This window comes from Macrotis lagotis, chromosome X, assembly GCF_037893015.1.
Source record: "Macrotis lagotis isolate mMagLag1 chromosome X, bilby.v1.9.chrom.fasta, whole genome shotgun sequence".
Lineage (NCBI taxonomy): Eukaryota > Metazoa > Chordata > Mammalia > Peramelemorphia > Peramelidae > Macrotis > Macrotis lagotis.
Window position 1 is genome coordinate 650,036,054 of NC_133666.1, and position 22,014 is coordinate 650,058,067.

The 22,014-nt window shown below is 50.5% G+C and overlaps 1 protein-coding gene across 7 annotated transcripts in view; it reads right to left on the reverse strand.

The window, feature by feature from the left end:
• SSBP4 (single stranded DNA binding protein 4) overlaps nucleotides 1-11,577 on the reverse strand; it is a 45,660-nt gene extending 34,083 nt beyond the window's left edge. For 3 of the 7 annotated variants that reach the window (XM_074204767.1, XM_074204765.1, XM_074204762.1), the window contains exons 1-4: nucleotides 11,326-11,576; nucleotides 3,028-3,100; nucleotides 2,500-2,561; nucleotides 2,175-2,259 (exon numbers count right to left, since the gene is read on the reverse strand). In XM_074204767.1, the coding sequence (XP_074060868.1) occupies nucleotides 2,175-2,259; nucleotides 2,500-2,561; nucleotides 3,028-3,100; nucleotides 11,326-11,384 (279 nt within the window). In that variant the 5' untranslated portion in view covers nucleotides 11,385-11,576. Of the gene's footprint in view, nucleotides 1-2,174; nucleotides 2,260-2,499; nucleotides 2,562-3,027; nucleotides 3,101-11,325 lie in introns of all 7 variants that reach the window. The other 4 variants (XM_074204768.1, XM_074204764.1, XM_074204766.1 and 1 more) reach the window with 2 other exon arrangements.
• Nucleotides 11,578-22,014: the final 10,437 nt, after the last annotated feature.

A 22,014-nucleotide genomic window follows, 5' to 3' on the forward strand; every position in this document is an offset into this window, starting at 1 on the left:
ATGTGTAGATAGAGATTTAAGATCTATAATGTTTAGATTTTTGCAAGGCAAATGGGGTTAAGTGGCTTGCCCAAGGCCACACAGCTAAGTAATCTTTAAGTGTCTGAGACTGGATTTGAACCCAGGTACTCCTGACTCCAGGGCCAGTGCTTTATCCACTGCGCCACCTAGCCACCCCTAAGATCTATAATGTTAACCAGAACTTTGCTAATTACAAAACATTTTCCAAAGTTAGCTCATTTGAAGCAAAGGGTTATTAGGGCTCCCTGTTTTACAGATGAGCAAACCAAGGCTGAGATAAGCTAAGGATGTAAGGGATTCAGTATCTGAGGGAGGATTTGAACTCAGGGTTTCCTGACTCCAGGTCTAACATTCTATCCTCCAGACCTGAATCAGCATTCTGCATCCTTTACTTGCTGCCACCCAAGGGTGTGCTGGACCTGGATTCTTAGAAGCCAATAGTTATTTACACCTAAAACCCAGCAAAATTAGGATTTGTTCATTGTTTTTGTCAACTTTTATCTTGAGTTTAAAAAGTGATGGAAAAAATGTTAAGACTATAGAACAAATGTAACAATCTGACCTGGCCAAGTCTTCCTTTGGTGACCTGATTGTTAAACATTTATCAGTACATCCTTGCTGTAACATTATGTCTTCTACTTGGGGCCAAAAGTCAACTTCACAAATAGGGAAGGTGCTACTTGGAAAGCAGCTGGTCTGGGAAAGATCTAGGGGATTTAGTGGCCTCCATGTTGGAGAGGAGTCCACTGTGTGATCTGGCAGCTGTCCCCTGTCCTGGGGCAGACCACACCTCAAATACTGTGTTCATCTCTGGGTTGGGTATTTTAGGAAGGACAGTAATGAGTGGGAGAGCAGCCAGAAGAAGGCGGTGTCCACTTATGGAACCCAGGATGTTTATTACCAGGAGGAGGGAAGACAGAAAACCTAGGTCCCAGTAGAAGTTAGTCTTATTCTGCTGGGCCCCACAGGGCAGGGGGGAGGGAGAGAGGGGCTTAGAGGCAATTAGAACTACTGCTTCTTTCCCCTTCCCTTCCAAGACAGGGGGATAGTGATGGTCCTCATCAGAAGGCCTGCAGGGAGAAGCACATCATGGAGGGGAGGCAATAGGGGGAAGGGTCAGGCTAGATGGTCACTGGCCCCCCAATCCCCCTTCACTCAGAGAGTCTGTGATTCTATGAGTCAATCAGGGAGGATGTGTGCATTTTGAATGGAAGAGCTGGGGGGGGGTGGAGAGAGAGAAAGGAAGAAGGGGAGGGGGGAGTGGAAGGAAGAGAGGGAGAGAGAGAGAAGGGGAGAAAGGGGGAGAGAAAGGAAAAGAGGGGGAGTAAAAAGAGTGAGAGAGAGAGAGAGAAAGGGAGATAGAGAGAGAAAGGGGAAGAGTAAGAAAGGGAGAGAGGAGAGAGGGAAAGGGGGAGAGAGGACAGAAAGGGAGAGAGAGAGAATATGTGTGTGTGAACTACACCTGGACTTACAGGTCTAACCTTGACTCTCAGCTCTGTCACTTGGAATCTATGTGACTTTCCCTAGGTCTCAGTTTCTCCATCTGCACAATGAAGGGCCTAGATCAGATGACCCCTCAGGTCCCTTGCACTTCTAGATTGCTCGTCCCCTGGTCTCTTTCTATGTGTGTGCCCATTTGTAGGAAGAGAGAAGAGGCAACCTTAACTGGCCCTGGGGTCAGGAAGCCCTGGAGTCAGCCCTGCCTGTACTTCCTCCCACTGGCTTGGGGACCATGGTCAAATTCTGTAATTTCTCAGCTCCTCCTAAGACAGTTACTGACCTGCATGGGTAGAGAGAATGCCCACCTGGAGAAGAATTCCCCCAGAAGAGAAAGCAAGGTCTCTGGTGGCCTTTCTTAACCCCTTTGTTTCTCCCTAAGCATGCAGGGCTGTCCGAAAGGACAGTAGGCCTTCCTCAAAGCAAGAAGTCTGTCCTAGATCAGACATGGGACCAGAAAGAGACAGAAGAGGCCTCTTCCATAGCTTGAGATGCTTTCAAAAAAGTAAACCAGGGGTTCCCGGTAGAGGCTTCCATTAGCCCCCAGGGCAGGATGGGGGGGGGTGCTTGAGGTAAACAGTCAAGCCCTCTTAAAATACCTGTGTACACCCAACCCACCAGCCCCAGATCTGGCCCTGGACAGGGCAGGGACTCACGTAGTCATGAAAAGCCTTGGCTTCACTAGAATGTTCACAGGTCTCTCGTCGGTCAGGGGCCGCACAATACAGGTCCCAGAATACACTACAGGAGGAAAGGAAATGATTAGGAAGACACTGATGCTTGTACCCTCAGACCCTTTCCTCTGCTCAGTCCTCCCTTGCCCACTGAACCCTGCTCACACCAACTCCCCTCCCCCCTTCCCATCATTCTTTTCTGGCCTTGGGAACTCCTCCCCACTCCCTCATCCCAGAGCCTCAGCTCTATTCCCATCACTTCTCCCTAGAATAGTCCTGCCTCACTGGGGGCCCACCAATGACTTACCACCACCAGGAGTGTAGAAACCCTGGGGGCTCCCCCAATGTAATATTCTTCTCCCACCGGATCTGCCAGACCAGAAGCAGATTAGAGAGACCGTGTCCAACCCTTCCCCATGTTTCTGCACCCCCCCCCCAAAAAAAACCCCACTTGGCTTGCCTCCCTTCCCTTCCCTTCCCCCACCTCAGAAATCTTGGCTCTCTCATTTCCTTGGGTCCCTCAGCCCTGCAAGCCCCCTCATAGATCCTTAATGTTAAATCATGGGACTAAAGAGCAGCAATTAGAGAGGGTTAGTCATTCAGTCCCCGCAATCTCAGCCCCCTCAAAGCTTTCAGGCCCTCAGTCCCTCAGCCCCCTCAGTGCTTTCAGGCCCCGAATCTTTTCAAACCACCCCCTCCCCCATCTCGGTAAAAACAGAGCCAAGGAACCTGGGAGAGAAGGGGGTGTGGGTAGGTGAAAGGAGAGCAGGGAAGAAGAGGGAAAGGGGGAGCTGAGCAGGAGTGGGTGGCCCTACCCCAGCCAGCTGGTTCTCACCTCCGACAGGAAGGTCTGGGCTGACTTCTGGGCTCCCACATGAAGCAGATACTCATATACATAGAGTGCCAACCTACACAGAGAAGGCCAGGCTTAGAGACGCATGGGGAAAAATGCACCAGAGCCAGAGAACTGGATATCTGGGTCTCTATTTATCAGAGGATGTGCCATTCTGTATCTGCCCCATCCCCAAGTAGATCAGAAACCCACTGAGGGGAGAGACTGAATTCTTTGGGGCTTTGGATTCATGACAGACACAAGTGGACAATTTCCAGACAACTTCAGAGTTAGAGCTATAGGGCAGCTAGGTGGTACTGTGGATAAAGCACCAACCATGGAGGCAGGAGGAACTCCAGTTCAAATTTGGCATCAGACACTAGCTGTGTGACCCTGGGCAAGTCATTTAACCCTGATTGCTTCACATCCAGGGCCATCTCCAGTCATCCTGATGCATATTTAGCCACTGGACCAAGATGGCTCTGGAGGAAAAAGTGAGGCTGGTGACTTAGCACAACATCCCCCTCACTCCAATCCAATTTATTTGAACCTCTCTGATGTCACTGTCCTCTTCTAAAACAAAGGACAAATATTATTATGTGCTAAGTGGGGAGATACAAAAGGAGGCAAAAGACAGTCACTGCCCCAGAAAAGCTCACAATCGAATGGTGGAGACAACATGCAATGTAAAATAAATACAAAGCAAGCTCTAGGCAAGATAGATATAATATAAAATAAAAGTATAATATAAAATAAATAATATAAAAGCTAGCTTTATATGTGATAAATAGGAAATAACTGGCAAAGGGAAAGTACTGGAATGAAGAGGGGCTGGGGAAGGCTCCCAGAAAAGAGGGATTTTAGTCAGAACTTAAAGGAATGCAGGAAGAGGCAGTGATGAGGAGGGAGAGAATTCCAGACATGGGGGGAGATCAGAGCTCAGAGATGGAGATCAGGTTTGGATTCAGAGAATAAAGTGAAGAGTAAAGTCTGAGACAATTAGAAAGGGAGGAGGGGACCAGGCTACAAAGAGGAAGGGTTTTGAATGCCAGATTTTGGACTTGATCCTGGAGGCAATAGGGAGCCACTGAAGTTTATTGAGTGGGGGGTGACATGTTAGGACCCAGGCTTTAGGAAAATCACTGTAGTGGCTGAAAGGAAGACGGATGGGACCCCTCCCTCCACCAAGCAAGCTCCTGCAACAATGCACCAGAAGGCATTGGTTGTTGGGGGGCAAGGAAAGGTCTACAGAAAATGGGCTCTCAGCTGAGACCTGAAGAAAAGCTGAGAGACTCCTAGGGGGAGGGGGGAGGGAGAATATTCCAGGAATGAGGGACAGCTGGTACAAAGGTTCAGAGCTAGGGGGTGAGGGGATGGCTGGGAATAGCCTCTTGCTAAAAATGGCCTTGAGCTGAATCTTGAAGGAAGCCAGGGTCCACAGCAAGGGGCTCTTCCTCTGTCCTTTTCCAGGAGCACCTGATATCATTTAGGGTCTAAATCAAGAGGGGCAGCCTGGTACCTGACTCTGAGTTCTGTCAGTCCTGGGCAGAACCACCACTACATTTCTTGTCTGAGGGGCTTGCCTTCCTCTCCCCAGTACTCACAAATATACGCTGAACTCTCCTAGCTTAGGAAGCCCTTCCTAGAACCTGAGTACAAGCTACCTATGTGATTCTGGAAAGGTCATTTCCTTCTCTAGCCCTCAGTTCCTTATCTATAAAATGAAAGGGTTGGGCTACATCACCTCTGAGGTCCCTGCCAAATCTAATGATCTTGTGATTGTATGATCCTATGATCTTAGGTTCTCTGCCTTTCTCAAGCCACCATCCTGATTCTTCCTGATTCAACCTCTTTCTTCTCCTTTTATTCCCTTCTTCCCCCATATGAGCCATGCTGTTATAAAAATAAAACTAAAAAGTATACTTCAATTTGCATCAGATTCCCTATTCTTTCACGAGACATGGATGCTATTTTCCATCATGGGTCTTTTGAAATTGTCTTGGATCATTGTACTGCTGAGAAGACCTCGTCATAGCTGATCATTGCACAATGTTGCTCTTCCTATGAACAGTGTTTTCCTGGTCCTGTTCACTTTGCTCAGCATCAGTTCATGTAAGTCTTTCCAGGTTTTTTCTGAAACATCCTGCTCATCATTTTTTTTTTTAGGAGTATTCCATCACAATCATATACCACAACTTGATCAACCATTCCCCAACTCATGGGCATCCCCTCAGTTTCCAAGTCTTTTGACACCACAAAAAGAGCTACCATCTCTATATGGGTATTTTTGCCTTTTTTTTTTATCTATGTGGATAAACATATAGGATAGACATATGTAGTGTGTGGTGTTGTTGAATTCAAGGATCTTTTCCATTGTATAGCTCTTTGAACATAGTCAGAAATTGTTCTCCTGAATGGTTGGAGCAGTTCACAACTCCACCAATAATGGAGAAGTATCTGATCCAACTTCTAAAAGGAACATCTATATTATTCATTCATTCATTAACCCCTCACCATCTGACTTTTGTCACCACTGATCTCAAACTGCTCTTTCCAAGGTCTCCAAGGACCAAGTCTCCTTTTTTGTAGGCATTATAATCTCTTGGCATCATCAGTAGGAACTGACACTGCCCAAACCCTCCCCATCCAGATGCTCTCCTCTCTTGCCTTCTGTGATACTGTTCTGGTTCATTCTTTTCCTATCTGTCAGATGGCCCCTTTACTAGCATCTTTCAGTTAACTAAGACTGAACCCACAGCCAAATTCTTCCTTTCCTTTTTTATATTCACACACACATATATTCTCTCTCTCTCTCTTCACTCTCTTTTTCCCTTTTCCTTCTCTTTTTGAAATTGATTCCATTTTCTCCCAGTGTCAGCTTTTTCTTTTATGGAGATGATTCCCTAATCCCATTCATTCCTCAGTTTATTCATTTAACATTTATTAAGTGCCTACTGTGTGCAGAAGGCATTTAGGTGACATACTGGCTAGAATACTGACACTAGCTATGAGACCTTGGGCAAGTCACAATCCTGTTTGCTTCACATCCAAGACCACAACCGGTCATGTTGATTCATATCTAGCTACTAGACCTAGATGGCTCTGGAGGAGGGAATGAGGCTGGTGACAGCACAGTGACTCCCCACCCCCCCAATTCAGTTCATATGCTTGTCAAGGCATCACCACATTCTTCAAGAACAAAGGACAAACAGCATCACTGTGTACAGAGCACCTGGCTAAGCCCTGGAGGACAGGTAATATTCAGATAAAACATGATTCCTGCCTCACTGGAGAACTCAGAGTTTAGTAAAATGAGAAGTCAACACTAATACACAGCATTATTGGATAATTGCAAAGTCCAAGAGGGAAGGCTGTTATCAAGGGGGAAGGGGAAGATCTGGAAAGGTTCCTAAGAAGAGTTATAAAATATCTTGTACACAGTAGGTGCCTATTAAATGGTGGTAGAATGGGTAGGACTTCAACAGTTGTAGAAGGAGGAGTGTGAATCTCAGGCACAGCTAACATCCCGAGCAAAGGGAGGCTGGAGAACACTTTTTAAGAGACAAAGATCTGTCCATTTGAGTTGATTACAGAATGCACACAGAGGAGTAACATGAGGTCAAGCTGGAAAGGCCTGGTGGCAACCAGTTGGGGAGGGGGCTTTGAATGCCAGACAGAGAGAACTATTTCATTCACTGATTCAAGAGATGTTGACTGGATCCCTGTTATATGTTAGGAAGGTTGGAGTGCATCCTACCAAGTCAGGATGCTGCTAACTTCTCTCTCACACCATTAGCCATACTCTGCCTCCGCTGGGATGTTCAAATAGCATCTCAGGCTAATTGTGTCCAAAACAGAATTCATTTTTTCCTCAAAAAACTTGCTCCTCAGTTTTCTCATTTGTAAAATGAGGGGGCAGAGGCAGATGAACCCTGAGGTCCCATCCAGTCTTAGCTCTAAGATTCTGAATCCTCCAGCCAAGACGGGGGGGGGGGGGGCATTTCCAAGGGGCAGCAAGGGAAGTGACAAGTCTGGCTGGAGCAGGAAGTAGACCAAGGTGATGGAATGACTGAGAACCAGAAGGGTCCTTGGAGGAGGTCTACTCTGACCCCTTCTTTTTTACACAAGAACAAGCCAAAGCCAAGAGAATACCCAGGACTAGGGGAGTCAATTAGAGGATGGGGATTGGAAGTCAGAACATGAGTTGCCATCAGAGGACCCTGAATAAAAATGGTTTTTTTATTAAATGAAAATGTAGATGACTTTATAATAAATGACCCATATTTACAAGGCACTTTATGGTGAACAAAGGCTTTCCTTCCAATATTCCTGCAAGGTGGGAGAGGCAATTATTTTGTCCATTTTACAGGCTCAAGGAGGGCAGTGACTTTATTTAAAGGCACAAGTCTGGCTCTAACATCAGACCCAAGTCTCCTGACTCCAATTGCCAAATACCCCTTTGAGAAATTTAAATATATCTCAGTATGATTCAGTGTTTGCAAATTTTCCTCAAGTCCCTCTGAGCCTGGATATGTGTGTTCGGGAACCCAAGTAGACTTTGCCAACCATGATCATGGCTTCCATGTGCGTGAAGGGCCATCAAGGGACACAAAGATTCAAATGATTCTCCAGGATCAGGAGAACTAGGGAGTGAAGGGTGAGAGATGTAGGGAGGCAGAATCTCAGCTTCATCTCAGGGCTGGAGGATAAAATCAACTCTGCCCTCTTCCCAGGAAGGACTTTGTCAACTTACTCCTTCTCTGCCTCATTCACCATCCCTGAAACTTTCTAGACCAAAGTGCCCTCCACTGGGCATGAGTCCCTGATCTTGTCACCTCCTTTAGAATGTAAGCTTCATGAATCTTTGCTTTTCACCTATCCATCCTTTAGTCAGCCAATTCCCAAAGTAAGGAATGACCACGTTGCTGTCCCATTTTTCAGTCAACTTCAGTGGCTCCCTATTGCCTTCGGCATCAAACATAAAATCCTCTATTTGGCTTATGAAACCCTCCATCACCTGGCCACTTCCTACCTTCCTAGTCGTCTTACACCTTAGACCTATCATGAATTCTGCAATCCAGTGACACTTGCATCTGGACTGTTCCACTCATAACATCCTCCATCTCCAGACTCTAGTCATACATGTCTTGTATGGAAATGGCTCAGGATTGGAGAGGCCCCAAAGAGACTGGGAGAGAAGAGGTCTTAGGCTGATGGCCAAGCTGAAGCCTACAGAGCCCTTCTGCAGACTTTCTTGAGGATCTTGTCTCCAACTCTGGGCTTCCTTCAAGTCTCAATTCAAATCTCACCCTAGGGCCTGCCACATTATTCATTCATGGCTGAAAAGGATCTTATATATCATGTAGTCCAACCCACTTATTTTTTAGAGAAGAGAAACCAAAGTCCCCAGAGGTTAAGTAGTTTATCCACTGCACCAAATTGTACAAGCAAGATTTGAACACTGCTCCTCTGAATCTCAAACTCATGCTTTTCACATCACACTGGGCTGTTTCATAAACAAGTTTCCTCACAATAAGAGGTAGTCAAAAGTGAGATGCATCACTTTGAGAGGCAGTGAGTTTCCATGATTAGAAGTCTTCAAGGAGAAGCTCCATGATCATTTATGAGAGGATGCAAAAGGGGGATTTCTGTTCTGGCATCAGTTGGGACTAGATGTCCCTTGGTATCAGTTCAAAGTCAGATTCTATGAGCTTAGGTTCTCCTGGACTGGAAAGCAGAATGGTGGACAAATGAAGTGGAAAGGAGGTTCAGCCAGGGGCTTGGAAAAGCTGGGCCCTTCACAACCCTCAGAGGCAGTGATCATGATCAATCGTTAAGCCCCATGATGGGCTTTCACACACACATGGAAGTGAGGTGGGAGCCCCATGGAGGAGGCACCCCTGAACCCAACCAGAGGGGAAGAGGTGGGGCAAGAGGAGGAGGAGGAGATGGAAGGAGAATATCTTCCCATCAGCCTTGGGACATAGTATCATCAAGTGCCACTAACCCTTTCCTTGGTGTAGGCCATAGGACAAATAGATAACTGAAGATTCGATTTAAAACAATAGCCCTCCCTACACAGTTCAAGGTTAGCTTTGATGAAATACCTACCCAAGAATGCTTGACATTTCTATCAATGACTTAGATAAAGTCATAGATGGATGCCAGCCTCTGGCCTAGGTATTAGTATACACATCAAATCTGCAGGTGATAGGAGCTGACACACACAGGATAACAGAATGAGGATCAACAAAGACTTGAACAAGCCAGGACCCCTCATGGAATGGAACACAACAAGATTCAAGAGGGAGATAGCAAAGATTCAAAAAGCTGACTTTGAGAAGATGATTGAGGAAGGCCTGGCTGGCTAGGCAGCAAATAAAGATGGGGGGGGGGGATTGTGGTCTGCAAGCTTGGTAAGGGCTGACAGTGATAGGACAGACAAAAAAGTGACTGAAATCTGGGGCTGCAGAGCTTCCAAAATAAGGAGGGGATGGGCCCTGTGCATTATGTCCTAGGCAGACCACATTTGGAGCAGTGTGCTCAGCTGGAGGTGCTGCTTTTCGGGAAGGACATGATTAAATTCGAGTATCCATGGAAGGGTAAAAAAGATAGTGAAGACCCTTGAATCTAAGTCATAGGAGTTTCCCTGGAAGGAATTAAGGTGGAACAAGAGCAAGAACTCGGTGTGGGCAGGAGAGCTGCCTTTGAAAGGCTGTTCTATAGAAGAAGGTTCTGGACCCAGAAGGTAGAACCAGGAGCACTGGGCAGCTGGGTGACAGTCACCCCAGCTCCTGATTTACAGATTTCCGAATATTTCTGGACTCCAATTTCCTCTCTAAGCTACCTTCCAGCTCTGGCATTCTAGGTTCCAGAGGTCCTCTCCAGCTGACATTTGACCTTCCACCTAGGAGGTTCTCTCAGCTAGGAGAGTCTAAGTTCTAAGCCGTTGGAAGACAAAAACCTTAGTTAGGCCCATGGAATGGGTGGGGGGGGCATTCTGGGGTAAGAGTCTTCCTTCCCCAGCTCTGACATTCGATCGCACCTTCTCTGTTCTAAGGGGACCCTCGAGCCTTCTGGGCTGTAGCCACCCAGGCCTTGAGCAGGCACCCTAAGCCCAAGTGGTCAAGAGCTCCCCTCCACCAACAGGCCGGGGCCAGAAGGCCCCGCCTGCTGTGGGAGTAGGAGGCCTGGAGGCCACTGAGGTGGGGTGGGAGGAAGCCTCTGTGTGTGGAGGGGGTTGGGGGGATTGCGGGGGAGGGCCCCCTGGGGAGCCAAAGCCTGATAGAAGGGGCTCGCAGCCGGCGGGCTCTTCTCCATCTCTGCCCCAGTAGGGGAGGGGAAGGCTGGGGACCCTGGGTCTTACCCAGAAGCCCTAGCGATGGAGGAGGGTCCCAGTGCCCCAGAGCCCCGACCTGGGACCCTCGGCGGCGGCCTTGAACCCCCGAGCCCCCCCCCCCCGGCTCCAGGTCCCCTCTTCAGCGCCCCCCTCGAGTCTCCAAGTTTGCTCCGGCAGCCCCCGACCCCGCCCTGACCCCGGCCCAGGCCGGTCCCCAGGGAGGCCCCAGGCCCGCCCCGCGGCGCAGACCCCAGCTCCTCCCCGTCGCCAGGATCCAGAGGGGGCCGGGGGCGCCGGACAGGTGGCCGCGGGGCGGGGCCGCCGCCCGAGGGGGCGTGTCTAGCCGGGCCCGGGGGGCGCCGCTCCGAGAGCAACTTTCCGGGGAGCCCGGGGCCGCGGCCCGCCCAGGACCGCCGGGGGCCAGGGTCCCGGAGCCTCAGCTCGGGGGCTGCTGCCGCGGGGGGGACTGGGGGATGGGGGACCACCGCCTCCCCCCCTCGGCGGCCTTCGACCCCCCGGGCCCCGGGCTGCCCAGGGGCCCCAAGACCTCCGGGGGGGGTGAGCCCGGGACCTCGGGGGTGTCCGCGGGGCCTCGGGGGTGTCCCCCGGACCTCCGGGGCGGGCGTCCGCAGGACCTCGGCGGTGCCCCAGGACCCCGGGGTGTCCCGGCCCGGCTTGGCCGGACAAGCCCCGAGGAGAACTTCCCGGTAGCCCCCCGCTCCCGGGCCCCCCATTCCTCCCCTCGCCGCCCTCCCTGGCTCCCGGCCGGGCGGGGGGCGCCAACTCCGCCGCGGCGCTGCTCCCAAACTTTTCCCGGGCGCCCCCCGCCCCCCGGCCCGGCCCCGCCGCGCGGCGCCCCGAGAAAACTTTGCAGGCGGCGGCGGCTCGGGGCGGGCCCCGGGGGCCGCCCCGGCCCCGGCCCCGGCCCCGGCCCGGCCCCGGCCCGGCCCCGCCGCACTTACTTTTCCCGAGCCTGGCTGTCGGAGGGGACGGCGGAGCCCTTGCCGCCCTTGGCGTACATGCTGCTCGGCTGGCTCGGACTGGCCCGCTCCGCACCTGTCACAGAAGGGCGCCGGCCGGGGCCCCCATGCCCGCCGCCCCGGCTCACATCCCGGGGCTCCGGAGGCCGCCGGGGACGCTCCACGCGGGGGAACTTGAAACGGTCGCGGCGGCTCCAGCCTCGGCTCCGGCTCGGGGTTTTTTTTTTTTTTTTGGTCCGGCTGTTCCAGGAATCGCGCGCCGCCCCCCCGCTCCGCTCCGCCGCCTCTCCCTCCCGCTCCGGCTCAGCTCTTAAAAGGGCGATGGCGCCGGCGAGGAGCGGCCGCTGCGGCGGAGGGGCCCCCTCCCCGCCCCGCCCCGCCTCCCTCCCGCCTCTCCCGTAGGTGGGCTCTGCCCACCTACCGCCTGCCCCGCACCTGGCCCCCCCAGCCCCCTCCCCGCCCGCGGGACCCCCGCGGACACGCTCACAGCCCACCCCCAGGTCACGCTCTTCTCCCACACTCACACGCACACACACCATGCACACACACTCACACGCACACACACCATGCACACACACTCACATGCACACACACATAGACACACACACACAGACACTCATATGCACATAGACACACAGACTCTCACTCATACACGGAGCCGCCCCCCCCCCCGCACACCCAGCACCTCACTCGATCGCGATTTAATTCAACACTCGGGGACCCCCCACTCTGGTCAGGGGACGGCCCTGGGGGGGCCGGGGGGCAACCGACAAGAACCAGAGCCCCACACGTGCGTGCACGCAAGGTCACACGGACTCAGTCACACGCGCAGGGGGCCCGCTCCTCTGCGCCCCCACTTTGGGGGGGCTCCCTGACTCTCAGCGCCCCCTCCCTCCCACGCCGAGGGCTATGCGGTCTGGGGCCCCCGAGCCCGCGGCGGAGGGAGCGGAGGGCCCCGGCCCCGGCCCCCCGTTTCCCTCTCTCTTTCCCCCTTTAAAGCTGCCCCGGGGCGCCTGGGAGGGGAGTTCTCAGAGAACTCTTTTGGCAGGCCGGGTTCCCAGGGCTCCCAGGCTGAGGGTGGGGGCAGTGTGTGCGAGCAGTGAGGGGGGGGGTGTTTGCTTCCCCCTCCTCCCTCCCTCCCTCTTCTCCGCTCGCGGTTCCTGGCCAGCCCAGGCTGGGGGCTCCCTCCCCCTCCAACAGCCGCTTCCAGAACCCGGCATCCCCCCCCCCCCGGTCACACCGGGGGAGGTCCGGACGCCCCCCGGACCCCTCACTCCTCCCCCGCGGGTGATTGGGGCTGGAGAACAGGAATCGTGAGAAGTGACATTTGCCTAGCTTCTTCCAGGGTCCCCGATGGGACCCTGAGACCTCTCCCAGGCATGGTCAGGAGTCCCATTTGGACTTGGCCAGGGAAACGGGGGTCCCCCATCGGGAAAATGAATGAGTCAGAATTCAAATTCAGCTTTCTGCCCCCAAGTCCACACTCCATTGTATCCTGCAGGGTGAGAAGTTATGATTGGCGGCTGTTTGTGGCTGTGTGTGTAGCTGTGTGTGTAGCTGTGTGTGTGTGTGTGCATGTTTTTCTGCCCAAGACTGTGGATGTGGCTGTAAAAGGAGAATGCCCTGAGATCCGCTGGTCTCTAGGCAGCTAGGTGGTTCCACAGATAATGCTGGGCTTGGCTTCAGGAAGTCCTGAATTCCAATCCTGCGTTCATGTGAGTTTGCCTCAGTTGCCCTCTCTGTAAAGTGAGGACAATAATAGCGCCTTGCTTCACAGCCCTCGTTTCCAGCTCTGTCTCTCATATTAATTCCCCGGGTTGAGTCTGTTAGCACTGTTTACCCAACTGCCGACCTCGGCGGGGTGGATGGTTAGACTGCTGGGTTCAACTAAAGCAGTGATGGAGGGCTGAGCTGAGCACATTTTTAAGTGAAGGTCAATTGTGATGCTAAGACCCTTGAGGACAGGGACTGGGTCTTAGTGCTCTATTATACAGTAGATGTTGGAGCCCAGCTAGCAAGAAAGCCCCCTGAACTAGAAGCAGGGGGTCCCCTATGACCACACACTGGTTGAGGGATTTGGGGCCATCTGTAAAAGGAGGTTTTGGACTGGATGATCCCTAAGGTTCCTTCCTAGCTAAGAGTCTAAAACAGCCATCCCTGTCTGGTCCTCTTCCTGTCTGGCAGCTGTTGCCTCACCCCACCCCCACCCCACCCCCACCCCCACCCTTTCCTGACCAAGATCTGTGCAAGGGAAGGAGCCGGGGACTTGCAGCTCTTTTTGTCTCTTGGAAGATTGAGGTTCAAAACGGTCACTGGCTTGGGGACCCCAGGTCAGTCCTCAGCACCTTTCTGTGCCTCAGTTTCCACATATGAAAAACAAAGAGGGAAGATGATCATAATTCCGACCTAGTCTCCCTCATGAGGTTGTTGGAGAACCAAAGAATAAGTTCAGTTTAAAATATTTTAAAGTGATCAATCTCTAATCCTAGCCCTATTCCCTCCCAGCTTGTTTTGCTCTGGTGTCTTGGTGAGCCCCCCAGGATTAATGGAAATGACCTCGAGGGTTCCCCAGAACAGTTAGACCAATAACAATGATATAGCCTTTAAAGTTTGCAAAACTCTTTATAGTATCTTATTTGACCTTTACAGGGTGTGTGTGTGTGTGTGTGTGTGTGTGTGTGTGTGTGTGTGTGTTAGATGCTACAAGTTCATATTATTACATCCATTTTGCAGATGAGAAAATCGAGGTTGAGAGGCCAGATGACTTGCCTGGGGTTACAGATAATAAAGTTCCCAAAGCAAGATTTGACTTGCCTTGTCTTCTCCATTCCCCAGCCCTGAAGCATTATTCACTTGGCCGTAGTATCCCAGAGGCTTACCTTTGGAGGTGGAGAAGTGCCAATGTGGTGGCAGACCCCATTTAGCAGGTGAGGAAAGTGAGGTCCAAAAAGTGATGTGGACTTGCTGGAGATGATCCCACAAGTCAGGGACCAGATCTGGGTTTGAACGCTGCTTTTCTGACTGGGTCAGAAATCTAAGACTCTTGATGTCTTGTCTGTCTCCTTCTCCATGGCTCCTGCTGTGTCACCCCCTGGCTGGGGATCTGGGTGAGTTCAGTTCAAAAACAGGACTCGGTTTGCAATCAGAACTCACCTGAAGTGACAGATCTGCCTTGGGAGGTAGTGAGCTCCCCTCCGCTTCAGCCTTTCCATCCTGGTGACCCTGCTCCCAAGGGTCCCTTCCCATTAGGTGACTATAACTGATTCAGAGAAGTATCTCTACTAGATTTGAGAACCAAAATCTTCTTGGCTAAGGAATCTGCCCAGCTGGGCCTTGCCTCCTGAACAGAGGCCCCCTTGACCCTCAGGTCCTATGAAATAACCTGCCACAGTTATACTACAGACTCAGGCCCCTGGTAAGAGGGAAAAGGGGTCTTTGTTGCTTCTTTTTTGCAAATAGCTCTGTCTTTGTACATGGGATTTCTCATAGTAGAAAATAAGCTTCTTGAGGGCCATAAGTTGTTTCTCACTTTTGTTTCAGTGACCTAATAAATACTTGTTGGATTGGATTGAATGAACAGTCCTGGGCATCCCTGGCTTCTGGGGCAGGTCTCCATCCCTCTACCCTCTATTGGAAAGACCAGAATCTCAGATTGGTCTCTAAGGTAGCTTGCTTCATCTGAAGGGAACTTTGAAAGAAGACTGCCTCCCAAATTGATCCTGCCTCTGTGACAAGTGACATTACCTCTCTGGGCCTCAGTTTTCTTACCAGTTAAATGAAGGTTCCTTCCAGATCTAAGATCCTTGAATTATTTTTTTCCATTTTACAGATGAGGAAACGGAAACCAAGGGAAGTAACCTGACTTAGCAAAGGCCACACATGGCAAAGGATAGAGCTCACACTCCAACCCCAGTCTTCTCCCCAGCAGCTGGCCTTTGTTCCATCTGGTGTATGGATCAGGGTTGCCTGGTCTATCCTGTCCATTCAATCCAATCCAACAGACACTTCTTAGGCATGCACCAGTGTATGGCTCTAGAACATAGGAACAAAAGAGAAAACCAGTCACTGCCCTCAAGAGGCTTACACTCTACTTTGAGGAATAACATGTGCACAGATCAATAACAAGGAAATGTATGTATAAAAAATACAAAATCATCTTCTCTTCCCAATCAGGAAGCTAAAGGAGCCTGAATGGATAGAGGCCTGAATACAGATGGGGAGGGAACAGAGTAGGAAAGGACTGGGAGGCATGGAGCCCAAATCCTGGCCTTTTGTCCCCATCTTCTGTGTCCTCACTTCTATGAATGGGTCTTGGGCCTTCAAATTCCCCCTATGCAAAATAAGGGGGGGGTAAATTAGGTGATGGCTAAGGCCCCTCCCAATTCTAATATTCTTTGTTCTAACAGCCTCTAACATTTTAGTTCTAATGTCCCTCCAGCTCTGATATCCTGGGTTCTAAGTAACCTCCTTGTTCCGACATCCTGTGTTTCAGGGGCCTCCAGCTCTGACACCCTATGGTCTAAGGGCCCTCCCAGCTTTGACATCTGGTGTTCTAGGGTCCTCCCAACTCTGATTCTCTGCTCAAAGGACTCTTCCAGCTCAAAATCCTCAAAATCCCCAGGGCTGTGGCCCCTACCCAGTAGCCTAGATAGAGAAGTTTCCAATCCCTTAGGTAACCAATCACAAGAGACTTAGGACTCAGAGCTTATAGGGGAGGGAGGTAAGAGTATGGGAGAGGGTGAGGCAGCCCCTGCCTAAGGGGAGATGCTTGTATTTGTTGCCCATCTGAGGGAACTTTCATCTGTGACTGTGAGCACCGGGTCTTTGTGGCAGGGATCATTCCTTTGCCTGCTACATGTGACTCGTGTATGTGGTGTGTGATTGTGTGTGTGTGTGTGTGTGTGTGTGTGTGTGTGTAGTGGAGCCTGTTGCTATGGGGCTGTGTGTCTTTGTGTCACTGTGTGAGTCACTGCCTTTGCATCTGTGGCTGTCTCTGCTTCTGGGTGTGACGTGTGTGTGTGTGTGTGTGTGTGTGTGTGTGTGCTCATATGTGTTTCTCTGTGACCTGTCTCTTCCTCCTTCCTTTATCTGTGTGTGACCCTGTGTCTCTATTCATGTCTGTGTGTGTGTGTGTGTGTGTGTGTGTGTGTGTGTGTGTGTGTGTGTGTGTGTCCACGATGCAGCCTGTGTCTATGGGTGTCTGGGTGTACTTGTGGTAGAGCCCAAGGCTCCCTGGGGTAAACCCGAGACCTTGGCCTCAGCCCAAGTCTTAGCCCCGCCTATTGCCTGCTCCAGGCTCAGGGACAGCAGGAGGGAGGGAGGGAGGGAGGAAGGAAGGGAAGGGGGGAGAAGAGAGAAAAGGTCTGAAGGAGGGAAAGTAGAAGAGAGAGAGGGGAGAACTGAGGGAATGAGGGAGGGAAGAAGAAAGGAGAAAAGGGGGAGGGGACTAAAGAAGGGAAGGAGGAAAGAGATAGGAGGGAAGGACCAAAGGAGAGAGAAAAAAGAAAAAAGGGAAGGAGTGAAAGAGATGAGGGAAGAAAGGCCTGAAGGAGAGAGGGAAAGAGAAAAAGGAAAGGAAGGAAGGAGAAAAAGAGGGAAGAAATGAAAAAAGGAGGAGAGGACTGAAGAAGGGAAGGACCAATGGAGAGAGGAAAAAGAAAAAAGGAATAAAAGAGAGAAAGAGAAAGGAGGGAAGACCTGAAGGACAGAGGGAAAGAGAAAACGGAAGGGAAGGAGATAAAACAGGGAAGGACTAAAGAAGGAAAGGGAAGAGAGAGATAGGAGGGGAAGACTGAAGGAAGGAGAAGAAAGAAGGAAGGGCTGAAATAGGGAGGGGAGGGAAAAGAGACAGGAGGGAAGGAATGAAGGAGAAATTAGGGAGGGAGGGAAGGTCTGAAGGAAAGAGGGAAAGAGAAAGAGAGGAAAGAAGTGGGAAAAGAAAGAAGGACGATAGGGGAAAAGAAAAGTGAAGGAAGTACGGAAGGAGAGAGAAAGGGAGCAATTGAAGGAGGAGGGAAGGAGAAAGGAGAAAGGGAGAGAGTAAGATAAGGAAAGGGAGGGGGATGGAAGGAGCAAAGGAGGGATGCAGAGGGAGCAGTATAGAGTCAGGAGGAAAATCACATGAGGCAGGAATTGAATCAGGTTTTGGCTTGGCCTCATCAGCCCGAGACTCTTGCCAGCTCTGGAGCCTTGTGGAGGCCCTTCTGGTTTCCTGTTGAGGTCTTTGGGAAAGACCCTTAAGCTCTGCCTCCCAGCATGGATTGCCCCCCCATCTGTGCCACTTTACACCCTTCATCCCCTCTTCTCTATGCGCCTTGAAAGTGGGGACCTCAATCAGAATAATACTAATAAAGGGTATAAATAAGTATTTAAGGATTTGCCCAAAATGTATGCAATAAACAATAGAAAAGCCAACAGACTTTATTTTCATTAAACTGCCTTCATTAAATGCAGGCCACAAACTGGTAAGATAGGTTACAGACCCAACCAACCCTCACAGAGCTTACAAACTGGGGAAACAAGAGCTACAGAGATAGCATTAGGTAGTCCATCAACCACTGGGCTGGACTTAGCTTACTAGACTTCTAGCTCTGGGCCTGGCCTCTAACAGATTATGCCACCTGGAGGGAATCAGCTATCTTTCCTCATTCATCCTTTGTTCAGCTGAATAAGGGGCAGGGGTGTTTCCAGGGTGATCTATGTCTTCCAGGGCTGATGCTCTGTGGTCAAAGATTCCTCTCAGATCTGATGTGTTGACTTCCAACATGGAGATCCAAAATCCCTCTCAACCCTCACATTCTAGGTTCTGAGCTCCTACGTCTGCTCTTCTAGGTTCCAGGTTCCAGAGGCTCTCTTACCTCTGACATTCTATTCATTTCAGAGTCTTTGAGACAAAGAAGCCCAGATGTCACCAATCTATTAAGGGCAGCAGGGTCCCCTGTGGGTCCTCATGCCCACTTGCTACCAAGTCCAATGTGAGAGGACTGAGCACAGGGATAACCTTTTTACCCTATCTCCTCTAGTTGGCCAATTAGCTAAACAAGTGTTTATTGATCTCTCTCTCTAGATGCCCTCTCTCCCACTAATGACCCCTCTTGACTATATAGCTAGCTGAATTCTCCAAAATTGCTTTTCCATCTCAAGTATTAGCCATTCTCATCTGATCCTCAAATTATTTCCATAAGGGAAACAGGATAAGGATTTTAAGTCTGAGGAGGGTGGATCATCAGGGGAGTTGAGATTTCTGGTTCTTCCTGGCTATAGGGGAAGGCAGATGGAGCAGTGCATAGAGCACCAGCCCTATGTCAGGAGGACCTGAGTTAAATCTCTCTTCAGAGACTTGATACTTACTAGCTGTGTGACCATGGTCAAGTCACTTAACCCTGATTGTCTTGAATCCAGAGTCATCTCCAATTGCCCTGATTCATATCTGGCCACTAGAGGAGGAAGTGAAGCTGGTGACTTAGCACAGCATCTCCTCCCTCAAATCCAATTCATCTACTTGTCATGGCATCACCTCCCTGATGTCATGGTCTTCCTTGAGAATAAAGGGCAAACATCATCATTATCATCTGCTGGATCAATCACCTCACCAGAATTTGTGATCCTAGGCAAATGGAGCTCTGTTTGACTCAAGTTTACTCTTCTGTAAACTAGGAATAATGGCCCCTATCTCCCAGGGGCTCTTCCCTCCCAGGGAACAGTGACAGCAATTCCTCCCAGGATTGTTGGGAGATGAGATAATTGTATTATAAAATGAGATATTACTTGTGAAGCACTTTATAAACCAAAATCACCATATAAATTGATATTATCGATCTGGTTAATCTTCAATTTCTTCATTTGAAATGAATTTGTCTTCACTGCCTCACAGGGCTGTGGTGTGAAAAGCACCAGGAAGTAAGTGGCAGTAATTCTCATCAACAATCATTTATTAAGCACCTATGGTTTGCTAGGCATTGTTCTAAGTACTGGAGATGAAAAATGAGGCAAAAAAAAACCCCATTCCCTGCCCTTCAGGAGCTTATATTCTAGAGATAACATATAAACAAATCTCTACAAAGCAAGCTCTATGTAGGATAAAATAGGAAGTAATTAACAGAAGGAAGGCAATGAACTCTGGATTCTTGGGGCGAGCATTGGCAGGCCCTAGCACATCCTACCAAAGTGGGAAGTCTTCATGGGCTTGCCTGGTATCATCCAAAGACAGCCTACAATCAGAGAGTGAGAATTTTTGGCTCAGCCTAGTCACTTCTAAAGGGCATCTAACCACTTACAAGGAGATTTTTGAACCAAATTCCATGGTGGCCACACACCAACAAAATTTCAGGTCCTTGGAGGACTGAAGTATGATCATGATTATAATCCCCTTTTATACCTATGGGGAAACTGAGGTCCATGGACAGGAAAGTGATTTATGATCACACTGTGAATAAGGGACAGAGTTACCCAACTTCTAAGTCCAAGGTTTTCCCCACTATATCTAACTGTGTGACACTGGCCTTTAGAAAGTCCTTTCCTCACCTACTCTCTCTACCTTTTTTCTTCTCAGTATTGAATTTTTGCTCTGCAGACCCAGATTTCCAGGTCTATAGGGCAGGATAGATGGGGGACTGGCCTCCCCCTAGTGGTCACTGATAGGAAGCACATAGTAAAAACTCAGGAGCCCCTAGGGTCTCAGTACCAATCTGTTGCCGTTATTTAGTCATGTCTGGCACTTTGTAACACCATTTGGGGTTTTCTTGGAAAAAGTTATTGGATGGTTTTCCATTTCCTTCCCTAGCTCATTTGACAGATGAGTAGACTGAGGCAGAGTGAAGCAACTTGCCCAGGGTCACACCGATAATGCGTCCAAGGTAGGATTTCCTCTCAGCCAGGTGCTCTACCCACTGCACCATCTAGCTGCCCCCAGTATCAATTTAGGTCTCCTTCAAAGGCTCCTGTGATTAATGGAACTTGGAGGTCATTCTAGTCCATACACTTGGGTTTACTGATGAAGAAACTGAGTCACCAAGAAGTTAAGTGACTTGTCACCCAGGAAGTTGGAGCAGAGCCCAGAGTTTAAGCTCCAGGGCTTACACAGATGGTGAAAGAGAGGACAAGCAGAGCTTCCCCAAAGCAGGCTGGTGATATCAGGAAGCAGCAGGTTCCCATCACTGGGGGGCTATAGGGACCACATGGGTTCTGAGGATGGACAAACCCTTGGAGATGGGGAAGCAAGTGAGGTAACTCGAGTCTTGGAGGAAGTAGGAAAAGGGAACTGGTTTGGGGAATTAATGAACTAATGAATGAATTTTAAAACTTATGGAGTCCCAAACTGAGGACTGTGGGTTCTCCTTCTTGCATAGCTAGTCAGGTTGAGTGTCTTCCTGCCAGCAGGTAGATCTGAGGTTTACTTCCCCCTTCCCTGCTCCTCTCTGCCAGCTTCCTCCTTTCACATCCTTAGTGGGAGGCAGAGGGCTGGGACTTGACCAGGCAACTACCCAGCATCCTCCAGGGCAAGCTCTGGTCAAAAAATGTTCAGGAGCAGGTGAGGGTAGCTGTCTGAAAGAGCCATTCTAGAAAATCAGGGCAGGAAGGAACCTGCGAATCTAAAAAGGAAGAATGTCAAGAGCTGGTGGGGAACTTAGAACACAGAATGTTAGCGCTGGAAGGGAGCTTAGGATATAAAAATAGACTGTCGGAGCTGGAGGGAGCTTATGAATGTCAGATCTGGGAGGGGCCTTGGAATGCACAACAGCGAATGCCAAAGCTAGAATGTCAGAGGTGTAAGGAAACTGAGAAACGAACTCCCCCCATTTTACGGACCAGTGAAGTGACTTACCCAGGGCACTACAGAGTCAGGAGCAGAGACTTGCCTAGAGCTGGGGTATCCTTGAGGCTCCTGCCCCTCTCACCAAGTCCCTCCTTGCTCCCTCCCCCCTCCCGGGGAAGGACCCCAGAGATTATGTTTCCTAGTGTTGAAGTCAGGAACCTCCTTGGAGGATGCCCAGAGCATGTGCCCAAAGGATCATGAGGAGGGGGAGCCAAGGAACATTGCTTTGGGGGACTCTTTCCCCCTCCCAGGCCCAATAGATCCTTCTTGCCCTCTCAGATCCCCATCTCTCAGTTCTCTGGTTAGCATCAACCTAGTGGAGGAAGGAAAGTGTGAGCCGGGAGGGGAAGTAAAAAGCCCCTCCCAGACCCTTGGCTGGATGGTCTTCCCTTTCTGCCCCCCCCCCTCCATCTTCACTGTTTACCAGATGCGGTGGCTTCTCCTCCCGCCGCCGCCCGGGTTTTGTTTGGGTTCTAATTTTTTGTTGCGCTTGGAAAATTACCCATAATTATGGCTTCTGTATGGTAATGGCCCCATTCCGCAGACCCCCCGCGTGACTCAGCTGTCGCTCCGCTGCCTCCGCGCGGGCTCCCTCCCGGAGAACGGCTACAGCAGCCTCGAACCTCCCAGGAACCGCCTCTAATGAGATGGGGGAGGGGAGGGGAGGGGAAGGGAGGGAGAGGGAAGGGGTATGAGGGGGAGCTTCTTGGTTGGAAATACTCATCCTCCCCAAATCTACCCATCGCCCTTACCCTTCTCCTGGAGCTGGTCAAGGGGCTGCCCAGGGGGGCCAGGGTTAAGGCTAGGGGAGGCTGGGATCAGGACAAGAGACTGGGCAACGTCTAGCAGCTGGGGGC